This window comes from Aquila chrysaetos, chromosome 24, assembly GCF_900496995.4.
Source record: "Aquila chrysaetos chrysaetos chromosome 24, bAquChr1.4, whole genome shotgun sequence".
In the NCBI taxonomy this organism is placed as follows: Eukaryota; Metazoa; Chordata; class Aves; order Accipitriformes; family Accipitridae; genus Aquila; species Aquila chrysaetos.
Window position 1 is genome coordinate 6,632,960 of NC_044027.1, and position 12,510 is coordinate 6,645,469.

The window sequence follows — 12,510 nt, forward strand, 5'->3', positions numbered from 1 at the left end:
CAGGCAGAGGAAGTTTTTGCAAATGGGGATCTGGACACATTGACCCAGGAGCATCTCAGCAGGATGGAGGCTGGACACCCAGGTAGGAATGGGCACTGCGGGCAGTGTTGCTCCTCTGACCCATGGTGTATGCAATGCTAGCAGGGGTGTCCCCAGGCTCTTGGAACTGAGACACAATTTTGATCCAGTTTAGACTAAGGGGAATAATAAAGTACAAGATGAGCAGGCTGTGTGTGAGATCCTCCAGCCTCCAGCTGCTGAAGAGCACCGTTTCCTACCCAGACCACAAAGCCTCACCCACGAGCCCTTCACAGTGAAGGGGACAGTGCTGTCCATCCCCAACCTTCACGCCTCAAGCTTTGCCCGCTCCCCATTAGTACCCACACACCCCCTCGACCCACCCGTTTCTCCACAGGCTGGGGGAGGCAGGTTTGGGGCGAGGGCAGCAGGGACCCACGTGCCCTGCAGCGGCGGCGCGGGGGCTGCGAGCGAGCCGCGGTGGGGAGCGCGTGGGTGTGTGCAGGCAGGGCTGTATATCCAGTCTGGCAGAGGGTGTGCCTGCTCACACGCCGGGGAGCCGAGCCAGGAGCAGGAGCCCTGAGACACCCTCGGCTGGGGGACGTATGGCAAGGAGGGGTTCGGGAGATTAACCCCAGCACGAGACGCATTTGCTGTCGCCTTGTGTTGTGCGCAGTCAGGTGAAGTGCAGCCCCCGCTCCCCTGCAGCCCCACGGTCTGCTTGCAGCCATGCTTCTCTTTCCACTGAAAACAGCGTTGGCGCATGAGTGTTTCCAAGACCAGGCCAGCTCCACTCTGGCTCTGCCCTCGGACCACAAGCTGAAAACTAAGGGCACAGGAAAACAGCGGGTCCAAGAGCAAGTGATGATGACGGTGAAGCGGCAGAAGCAAAAGTCGTCTGTGTCGTCAAGCGTGGGCCACTCCAACCGAGGTAAAATCCCACCATGCTCTGGACAGCAAGGGGGTCCCCGCTGGGGACAGAGCAGATGCTATGGGGTGCTTTTGTGGGGTTTTGTTTGCGGGGGACAGACCAGTTCATATCTTTCACGGGTTACCCCGGGCAGGGGATGCTGAGGTCTCTTGCACTGGATGGAAGAGTTAGGACAAGACGTGGAGCTGGATGCATCGACCCCCCCTCCCTGGTGGAGCTGATCTCCTGGGAGTGCTGTACTGCTCCACATCCCTGAGGCACTTGGACATTTCAGTGTGGTGCTATTAACCATTTGTTCCCTGGCTCTAAAGCTGGGGTAGCTGCCTAACCTTTGCAAATCCTTCCTCTGCGAGTGCCCCTGTGGTTGGAATCCTCCACCAGACCCATGCCCTCCTGTGGATGGCCAAAGCTAATAGCATTGCTCTTCCACCGTGCCATGGGGCCAGGAGCTGGCCACAAGCCGGGGCTTGGCTGTCTCGTGAGCATTGTGGAAGGTGGAGAGCAGGCAGCTCTGCCTACACAGGACGCAAACCTGAGCTCGGGATTCACCTCTGAAGCTCTCAACATGTCTCCGATTTGCAGACTGAGAAGTGTGGGAGCCTCCAGGACACCCCATTGTGAGCGGTAGGAAGGAGATGAGTTAGGAGGAGAGATGTCCTTTTCTCACCACAGTGGCTTGCATTGGTTCAGTGGGGATGCTTTGCAGCCCCCTCCGTTTTGCAGATGGGTAGAAAGGGGTGTAGGGGTCCGGGCAGCCAGTCCACCTCCATGCACTGAGTCTGTGCTACAGAAAGCAAGCAATCAGCTGAGTCCTGGAGCCAGGTTTCCTACTGAAATATCTTCCTCTTTGGGTCAAGGCTTGGCATATGGTTTTCTTCACCGTCCTTGCATCTGGAGAAGGCTGATTTGGAGGTAAACCCCAGCTTTCCCCAGCTGGGAGCTGCAAACCCAGAGGGCTGCGACAGCCACAGTGCAAAACCTCCTGGCTCTCAGAGGTGTTTTTACCAGCAGCTGCAGCGAGCTCACTGGCCTGGCTGAGTTCACCGGGAAGAGGAAAGCCTGAGGCTTTTGGGGAGAAGGGGGTGCCAGGGCTGGGACTGAACTGTTCAGCCATGTCCAGAGTGAGCAGCATGTAGAGGGTTGTTTGCTGGAAAGCTGGAAGAGCTGGGCCGGTCTCTGCCACCTCTTTCAGGGACTATGGCTTGCCTGGCAGCTTTTCCAAGTTGGATCATGAGGCTGAATCCAGCACTGGTGAGGTGTCATGGTCCAGACACACGTTTTGGGCTGGTTTACCAAGAGAATCCAGGTGGCACTAGGCTGCTGGGTGGAAAGTGGAGGTGGTGCTCCTGTAGGCGCCATCCTGGCTGTATGCATTGCAATTGCTGTGATGGAGGGAATAGAGCAGCTTCACGGTGGATGCCATGTGTACAATGACCCGTGATGGGCACCGCCAGGAACAAATCACTGCTTTCTCTTTTTTTGTGTGTTTGTGGACATAGACTCCAAGGGGTGGGTGGGGGATGGGGCAAGGAGAGCTTTCTTCTGCCACCAAAATGGAAGATGCAAATCTCCTCCTACCTCAGGAGGGTTTATTGCTTAAGGTGCCAGACCTGACAAAATAAAATACAAACCAGGATGAGACAAGAGGCTCTGGATGGGGACTGGGGCACTGCCAGCCTCCCTTTCCAATGGAGGGGATTTCAAGGGGAAGCAGGCAGAGAGATATCTCCCACTGCTTCCCATAGGCAGGAAAAAAGGGAGGCAGAGAGGGATTATTCCACTTTGAGAGAAGCCCAGGTGAAACCTCTGGGAAATTAAAAAAAAAGCAAATTCCCAAGCTGCCCGTCTCTGCTAGACAGGCTGAAGCTAAACCCCTCCTCCAGACACTTTTGGAAATGTCTAGGAATGGGAATTGCGTGGAAATGTGCAGCTCTGGTTTCTGTGTCCCAGGGAAGCTGAGTCACATCCAGCTCCCAGGAGCTGCCTCCAAACACAGGGCTGAGGCCGTCCCATTCCCACCGCGGAGAGGTTGGCCAGCATGAAGGTCCTGATGGCTGATTCACCCTGGCAGCTGCTCTCTCAGTGCATTTCTGGACAGAATCCCAGAAGGGCAAGAAGTTGCCATTTGTTCTTGGGGTTTTCTCCTGGGCTGAAGCCTGAGAGGGTCAGACAAAATTTTCAGATATTGATTTTTACTGATGTAGGTCCAAAGGTTATCTAAGCAGACCTAATGAGAAGCATTAATGTTTCCTACAGACTGCATGGGTCTGTGAGGGATGGATGTCTGCCTGTTCAAATGCTCCTCCAACATCAGCTACCTGCATCCCCCCATGATTTCTCAGAGGTGCTTCTCAAAGGCAGCACAAGCTGGGGAATTCACAAAGCCCCTTGATAAATTTTCTAATGCTTTGTTCCCTCTGCACCCAGACAGTTTCCTGCGTGCTTCTGGTTAGGTGTTGTTCCAGGTCCAGCCATCTGTTGTTGCATTTTCATCTGTGGTTTGAGCAGGAGCTGAAGCACGGTGCAGAGCTTCCCCCAGCTTCAGCAACGCATGCGCCTGTGTATGTAGGATGGAGAGCATCAACATGGACCCCTCTTGCATGTAGCAGGGATGGGCGTTGTTGTATCCCGTAACCGGAGTTTCTTTAGAGGGTCGACAGATGTTCCCTTGATGTCCTGCTAATTGATTGATACATAAAATTAGTTGTTTATTTTGTGTCCAGCAGATCAAGGCATTGTGGCCACTCTCTGAAGATCTGGTGTCACCCAATATGTGCACAAGCCACAGCAGGGCAAGATGATCCATCTGGGCTCAGACTGCTGTGCATTAGCGTAGGGCAGTGAGCAGAAACCAGTTGCTAGCAGCATAATCCTGCACCCACAGTGGGGCGTTTTCTCAACACAGCAGCTATGGGTATTTCTAAGGACGGCTGCAGAGTTTTGGGTCTGTGGAGTCTGCCCTCCTTGGGTTTTGGGTCTGTGGGGTCTGCCCTAGGGCATATCTGCCCTTCTCACCATGGGACTAGCTAATTGGATGGCTCCCTCTGAATTTGCGAGTAATGCATATTTCCAGGGAAAATTAATTTCAGTGGCATAGCAGGAGAAAAGGCCAGGCCAAACTGAACCAGCTCCTCGTAGCCAACAGTGCTAGTCTGCAAAGTCCTCTGGCTAAAGAAAAGTTTTGCCAGACAGTCGTCACTGGCTGGCAGGCTATAGCAGGGAGCAAAGATCTGAGGAAACACAGATGAAGAGTGTCGTATCCAACTGTCTGTGATTTAGAGGTTTGCTATGCTGGCTGTGGCTGAGAAGGGAGAAATCCCACCTAGCTCTAATGGGGTTCATTACTCTGATGTGAAGGAAAGAGGAGATTTTGGAGATAGTAAGTCTTTTGAAGACTTCTGCAACCTTCCCCCAGCATGAGATGATTCAGTGAAAGCCATCCACTCTTCCACAAACCTTAGATTATTGGTATAGAAAAAATGCCAAAACTCTTTAGCTCATAGGCCAGAAGGCAGAAATGAAGTTTGGTCATTCCTGCAAGAATCTCAACTTCTGGGATTTCACTAACACTTCTCTCCTAGGAGGCATCCAGGCTTTGCTTTGTGCCTCCCACAGGCCCTCTTCTCTTACTACGTTTTTCCTATGTTTAATCATCCTTCTTGTTTTAAAGCTATGCATAGTTTATTATTTAACTTGTCTAGCCTGCACTACCAGTGACTGGTTCTTGTCTTGCCTTTCCCTTCCACAGATTAATATTTATTAACACACATCCATTTCCACAATGGTCCCTGTTAGCTTTATGTGTCTGGCTGAAGTCTTTCACTGTCATGCTTGAAAAATGGCACTTTTAACACAATTCTCCTTGCCATCAGTCTCTTAGCTTCAAGGGGTGTAAGGTTGCCTTTGAACAACATAAATAACTCATTAAGCACAGGTGTATTGGGTTAGATGGAAGTCTTAGTTTGCTCTGCAATGATTGATAACAGCTGATATAGAGTGGAGGACGCAAGGTGAGCATGTAGTGGGTCTCCCAGTGATTAAGTGCAAGATCTTGCCATTCTTACCTGTTGTAGTTAGTTTTTACCCTCGTGAAATGTCCACTGAAGTTAAATGAGATTTTAGATTGACCAGGTTTTGAAGGAAATGCCTTGGGGGAATGACAATTTGGGGGTGGGAGAGAGGGGTCCCTACGACAGCCCAGTCAGCACCTGAGAGCCCTCAGGGGTATTTTCTGCCCACAGCCACCATTGCTGGGAGGCTGTGCTTCATCTCAGTGATTCTCATCCATGTCTTTTCTGTCTCTATCCCATCTGTTATCTACTATGAATACAGTAGCTCTTTGTTTGTCCAAGTGCAAGTGGGCACTTCAGAGACCTAAACAGCTGCTGAATGACAACAAATGGGACACAGGCTTATGGACATAGCTATAAAAAAGCACCAGGGAGGCGTCTTCCCAAAGAGCATTTCCACCCCCTGCCAAAATGTTTTTTTCAGGAGGTAGTCTGTTTTTATCCTAGATTGTCAGGACCTGTGACCAGCTTGTATGGTCTTTACCCTTGAGGTGGATGAAAAGAGGAATATCCTTCCTCTCCCTGAGGGCTGGTGATACACCTCCAAGCTGGCTCTCAAGATGAACCAGGCAGAGAAGTGTCTAAACTTGCAGGACTAAACAAAGTTGATGCTTGCTTTAGCCACCTCCATCAGAAAATCCCCAGGTTTTTCCTGGCCTTCAGACTGAGCTCTCCAAGCAATAAATCACAGTTGTGTGGTGGCAGGAGAAGCACCTTCTCCAACCAGCAAGGCAGCTTCAAAATGCCTTGAACATTTGAGGTAATATATAATTATATATTTATAAGCTCTTATATACAAGTTCTTGGAGGTGAAGGCAACTCTTCAATGACTGAAGAACATAAACTTGCATAAACTGCCTGGTCTTTTGAATTTGGCCATGTAGCGGTGAATTTATACAAGAAAATTAGAGATGTGCCTAAACTGGCTTATTTTTGGTGTCTCCTTGCTCAACCCCGAAGTCTTTAGTGCAGTGCGTGGCAAGAATGGATCCTGAAAGGAAAAGCATGGTCCCAGGGAGGACTGGTCAGATTAACCTGTGAGTCATGTCCAGAAACCCTTTCTTCCAACTACTCACTTGGTATCAGGAAAATGCTCCCAGGTGCCGCTGCCTGCAGTTACATGATGTTTGCATAGAACATGAGGTTGACTGTAAGAAGGAATTCCCAGGAAACTGTTACCATGGGATTGTTTTATCTTTGTGCTCAGAACTGTTGTTATTAGCTAACTCTGTCCCCTGGTGAATGACCTGGCCCAAACTTAACATTTCAAGCCCTGCCTTGCTTCTGCTGAAGCCCAACACTAATGTCCTGATCTGGAGTTTCAGGGAAAAGCCAGGGTGGAGGGGGAAGCACACGGTGAAGGGCACAGCTGAATTGTATCTCCCATTGCATGTTGATGGCCATTTCCTTGCCTTATCAGAAAGTTCTGTGCAACTTAATATATATGATGCAAACAGGGCTGGAGAGATATTAATAGGGAACAATGGCCACCAAGGCTCTAGGCTGGAAAATGAGATCCTGTGGTTTTCTGCAGAAGTGCATGTCTGTGAAACTACTTTTCTGTTGCTTATTCTGCATTCAGTGATGTTCTTCAGATGCTGCCATCCATGCAGTCTTGCTCCTCTCTTGTTGACAATAGAAAGCAAATCTTATTATTTATACCACATCTACGGGAATCATCTTCCTGAGAAAATGCAAGAATTTTTAGCCACAAACCAAATCACCATAACAGGTTCTGGATGCCTCAGGCAAGGCAATAAACTAGATTTATTCCAAGGATCAGTGGCTGTAGAAGAGCTGAGTGGCTTCAGGGCCTTTGTGGTTGAGCTTATCCAGTTTATCTAAGAGATGAGTCTTATCAAACAATCAGAGAGATTAGGATATTTCTGACATTACCCACCAGTTTAGGTGCATAACTTAAGACAGGTAAGTCCTGATTTTGTAGTTCGTTAGACATTCAGAGCTTCCCCTGTAAGTTAATTGGAGTGTAGAGTTTGCACTTCCTCATAACGGGACTTGGGATGCCACAATTATTGAGCACTTTTGAAAATGAAACTTAAATGACCTTAAACTTTTTTGGACTGTCTGAAGGGGGTTAAGGGAATTCCAGCATGGAAAGAGAATTACTCGCTTTGTTTTTTCTTGTAGTGATGAATGTAGCATTGAGTAAAATACTTTTAGGAGGGATCCAAAGATTGCACTGCCAAGGGCTACTGGTGAGAGACAGCTGGAAGAGCTTTTAATAGGGCTGGTATAGGTAAATCCAAACACTCTGAATAAAGCCCTGAGAAATAGTAGAAATGGCTGATGGGTTCCTCCCAATCCAAGATATTTGCATCTTTACAAAATGTATCTGAGACCTAGTCTCACATATCTCCCCAGAGTCCCCAAAATAATGATGGACCTTAATACATTTTCAGCAAAAGAAAGTACAAATACACAGAGTGATCTTTTAGAGACTTGAAATTGAAATTTAAGGCAGTGCAATTAGGTTTTTTTAGTGTTTGACTATTTCAGATCCCTGGGTGTTAAATAGACTTGATCATAATTTATCCATCATGTTTGTTATTTACTATTTATTGAATTTAGCAAGCCTTGCTCAGGCTGCTTGTGTTGATGTGATTGTTAGAATTCAGATCAGGAATACCAGACTGACAAAAGGGTCGGGGGTGGGTTTTGCTGTCAGAGAAGAGGCAAATTTTGTTTACCTCCAAGCCAGAATAAAGGAATTATGTTCCAGGTTCAGACCTTCCAGGATGTGTAGCACAAAATATAATCCAGTTCCCCTCATATAGCAAATACCTAAGACATTGGCCCGGTGTCTGCTCTTGTCCCCTGCAGATTTTATGGCACTTGGTCTTTTGTGCTGAAAACCTTAGGCTGTTGCTTGTGGTCTGAAGGCTGGAGTTTCCAAGAGCTCTTCTGCAATGAACATCTTCTATGAGTTGCCTGCAATGGCAAGGGCTGAACTTACTGCTTGTCTTTGCTATGTTCCTGTTAATGTTTCTAACTGTTATTCTTTGGTAACTAAACTCACTGGAAAAAAGAGCGCTATGCTCTGAAAGGGTGCCTGCTGGGACCACTTTCTCCTGCTGACCATGCTTTTTCCATTTACAGGGTCCATGTATGATGGTTTAGCTGATGGTTATGGCTACGGGACATCCCGGGGCAGCTATTATGCCAAAACTCAAACGGGAAACAGCAGCTGGGGATATCCGGTAAGATACTCTTTTATCTGGGAACTGTGGCATACTCTTGAGGTAACCTGTGCAGAAAGCACCCTCTAGCAGGAGCAGTCATGTAGCAAGGTCATAGCACTTCAGAAGCTTGCCCAAGAGAGATTATGCATGGCTATGGCTATCTTAGAAAGTAATTCAATGCAATGGAAAAGGATGATTGAGGACCCTATATCTATGTTGTATGTGGTTGGGAATTTTAGTGTGGACAAGATTTAGTTTGGTTTGGTGGATTAATATCCACACGGCACAAGAGATTTGAAGCTGTCTGCAGGATCAGTCATGGGTTCAGACTCTTACAACTCAGTTCAAGTCTGGAGCACATCCATTGCTAACCTGGAACAGTTTCCATTTTTGTTCCCATGTACAAAACTTCCCTGTGAACAACATTAATGTGGTTGAGTGGTGATAATCAGGGGATTTGTATTATAACTGTGTTGCTATTCCCAATCTCAGTGCTAGCACAGACCCTTTTCAGAGATTCTCTGAGTTTGGAAAAGAGGTAGTCCACTTCTCCCATAGTGATTATTAGAGAAAATATTACACATTGCCAGAAAAAGCACAGGTGAGATGATAGTACTTGTCTTTGTGCAAGCTGAGTTTATATATCCCACAGAGGTCCTGGTCTTGTCCTTGGTGACAGACTCTTGGTACGCTGCATCGTCTACTGGGACAACTTGTGCTCATGTTGCCTCTCCACCTCAGACCTGTATTCTGTTCTTCCTTGGTTTTCATGAGCTATAAAGTAGAAAGGAGTAATTCACAGATCTGGGATTTGAATATGGGGAAAAGAAAGGGCTCATTTAAACAACTCTGGGACTGTAAAACAGCTCCCTGTCAACCATCAAAGGGTTGAACCAGGAAAGGTGCTTATGTTGGCTTCAAGCACACAGACAGAAAGTTGAAGCTTTTCCTGGTAGTTGCCAGATCCTCTGCCTGTTCATAGCATCAGCATTCCTCAGCTTCAGAAAGATCTATCTGTTGACTTTCTTAAGGGCCTTGGTGTAGCATGCTTGCTTCAAGGCAGCGATGTCACTTGCTAGGTTTGCATCATGGGGTTTGCTGCTTACTGCATGTTCAGTAGGAAGGACTGGGAGCACTGGCATGTCTTTGAAATTTTTATTCACAGACTGTCTGTTGACTTCTTTCAATGTCCTTTGCTGAGCTGGTTAAATCCCAGCCAGTGGTGTTTCTGCCTGGTCTAAGACCAAAAGGGTGACTATGATGGATCAGAGCAGAGGTCCATCCAGCTAAGTGTCCTGTCTCCATCATTAAGGCAGTGATGGGCCCCTGCAGAAGGGTCTAAGCATAGTAAGCAGTCAGTGATGCATCCCAGAGTGTTTTTGTGGCCACCAGAAATTTGCAACTGAGGGACCTCCTGAGCCAGAGATGGAATCTCTGAGCTTCATAAGTCAAATGATTGTGAAGTTTTGTTCCAACGATATATTGTTGTTTGTCTGTTGTGATTCCTGAATGGAGTTTGTCATGTTTTGTCTAAGCAAAACTGCTCTGTTCCAGCCATTCCAGTAGTTTCTAGCTGGTTTTTGTGTTAAAGAGAGAGGAAGCTAAGCCCCAGCTCTGCAGTTGCCCCTCCAGCTCATGCTCATGTTGGCAAGGTGGTACTGCAGCTAGTGTTGATGGTGTGAGGATTATTGTTTCATTTTGTTCATTCCTGATCTTCCTCCCAATCATTACAACAGCTGGACAAATGCTGGGTGGTTAGCAATGACACTGGCTGCTGGGGATTTCAGTCTAGCAATGGTGGTCTTCTGGTGAACAGCTTGCAAGATGATTACAAAGACCAGGGCCTCCATTAGATACCACAGAGTACTGTGGACACAGCAGTTCAGTCACTTCTGGTTCACCATGGACTTATGCAGCTAATGGCTTTTCTCTGAAGGGCTCTTTTGATTAACTGATGAGGGAAGGTCTTTCTCCAAACCTAAGTGTCTTACAAGCCTTTCATTCTAGAAATTTGTGGTAAAGGTCTTCAGGACCTGGGCTACATTTGTAAAAGGGACTGGGACTTGTGAAGGATTCACAGTAAAATTTGTCTTACCTAACTGTCTATCATCTGAAAATCAGCCATTTAGTCTTAACAAGTCATCTAGACTCCTCCCATAGCCAACAAAGAGAGAGGTATGAGGAGGTGATTCATCTCCTCTATCTTGGAGATCTGTCAGGTCAGGATGAATCAGCCCCTCTGGATGCCTATCTCCTTCCACTGGGAGCTGGATCGGAGCAGTCACCTAACAGGTAGGTGACTGCAGTTAGGGGCGATGAGTCCCAAGTGCCATTGGCACATTGGAACGTATAACCTCAAGCCTAAATCTGCTTAACAAGCTTAACAGACATCATATTCCCCAACCACACCAAGGAACCTCCTCCATTTTGCTTCTTCCAGAAAAGTATTAAAGGTTTACACACAACCAGCCTCCAGCTTGGGTTAGCTTTAACTTTTGTCTACAGACTTGTTTGAAGTTTGTGCAGTTTCTAGACATTCTAAAAAAACGTTTCCTATTTGTAATTCCTGGGCTGTAAGTCATGAAAATTTTTGAAGACAAAAATTGCTGGACTTCTTTCCAGCTGGAGCTGGTGCTGTGAATGTTTCTGAGAAGTCACAAAGTCCTTTGAGATGCACATACAAATTCAGGTATTTCAGGGAAATGACCAAGTATAGTGTTCAGGAAAATTACTTACTCTTAATACTTCTGGAGTTAAAAAGGTGTAACAGACAATCCATGTCCACGTTGCTTCTCCACAGCACCTGCAACTTAGGTACTGCTTTTAGATTGCATTAGCTGGCAACTCTAAACAACAGGAGGTATCCTGTCTCACCCACAGCTCTTAAAAACTATTATTCCTGACTTCTTCCTTCTGTTTTGTTTTGTGTCTTCTTGGAAATCTCAAGCTTTTTGGTTCTGAGTTTTCTTCCCAACCTTATGATGCTGATGTTCAAATATTAGAGCAAAAGAAATGATGGATCTGAAGGAAGAGCTCTCTCTGGCTCAGTCAACACTTCTGACTAAAACCTTTGATTTACCCATTATTAAAGACTATTTTCTGTTCATTCCTCTTGTGGAGTGCCTTGTTTGTAGCATCATGGTAACTAGCATTGCAATGAGTACCTACTCATTATCAGTGTAGGTTACACTGAAATCAGTGGGACCGCTCCAGAAACAGGCACTCTGAGGGCAGCAGGTTTGCACTTGGCTGCAGCGTTTCCTTGGCTCACGTGTCAGGGCTTGGCTCAGCCTTCAGGGATGGAGTCCCCAGTCCCATTTGCACAGTGGCCACGGTGGGATGCAGTGATGGGTGCATTAATGACTGCAAACTTCTCTGTGTTAGGTGATCTTTCAATCCAGGTGCTGTTGAGCCCAGAAGACCCTTAGAGACATTTGTCACCCTACTGACAATATGTGAGTTATGAGTGGCCACCAGTTCCCAAAGCCATCTGACTGCCGGAGCTGGCTATGCCCTGTCCTGATGTAAGGCCTGAGTAGTGCCTGAGGTCCCACAGAAGGTACAGTGGTGACCACAATTTACACAGACAAACCTGAGGGAGGTTTAAGTAAGCTAAACCAGACACCTAGAGCAGCGCAGTCATGGCAGGAGAAGTCTCAGCATGAGCTGCACCCTTGAGTCTGACACCTCAATACCACCCCAAAAATGGGATATGTTCAGCACTGGGCTCAAAGCCACTGTCACAGTCCAGTGGCCCGTGGGTTGCAGGGAGTGTGCTGCTCACCCCAACTGCAGGCACAGCTTTGGAGATGCACAGCCAAATCCTGAACACCAAGGGAAGGCAGTATGTGGAGCCAGGATGTATGCCACCAGCAAAGACCCTCTGAGGCTTAATTCCCACCTGCAGCAATGCTGCTCTTGCCTGGGTCTGCTGGGTTGGCAGGTCCATCCCTGCTAGAGAGTCGAGGGGGTTCCCAGGCCCCATGTCTGTTTTGGCACTGTCAAGATGATGCATTATCAGGACAAGGTGGAGAAGCACGCCCGACCTCCCTGTGCTGCTGCTTCCACAAGAAGGAAATACACGAGCATGATGTGGGTGTAAGACGCAGCAATTCCCCCCCCAGCACTGCCCCGAACGAGGGGCAAACAAGCCCCTGGTGCGTTGGGTAGGGAAGAAGACGCGTCTCAGACGTTAGGGTGCTCTGCCTCCAACAGGGTGATCAGATCATCACCCCTCCCCAGAGCTGACCTCAGCCTGGGGCTTTTAGTGAGTAACGTTTCTGAGAGCAGC

General features: G+C 47.7%; 1 protein-coding gene across 1 annotated transcript in view; it reads left to right on the forward strand.

Moving 5' to 3' along the window:
• The first annotated feature begins 568 nt into the window (after nucleotides 1-568).
• PKP1 (plakophilin 1) overlaps nucleotides 569-12,510 on the forward strand; it is a 46,986-nt gene continuing 35,044 nt past the window's right edge. Inside the window, exons 1-2 of the mRNA XM_030001135.1 lie at nucleotides 569-949; nucleotides 8,137-8,237. Coding sequence (XP_029856995.1) covers nucleotides 748-949; nucleotides 8,137-8,237 — 303 coding nt within the window. The 5' untranslated portion in view covers nucleotides 569-747. The remainder of the gene's footprint in view (nucleotides 950-8,136; nucleotides 8,238-12,510) is intronic.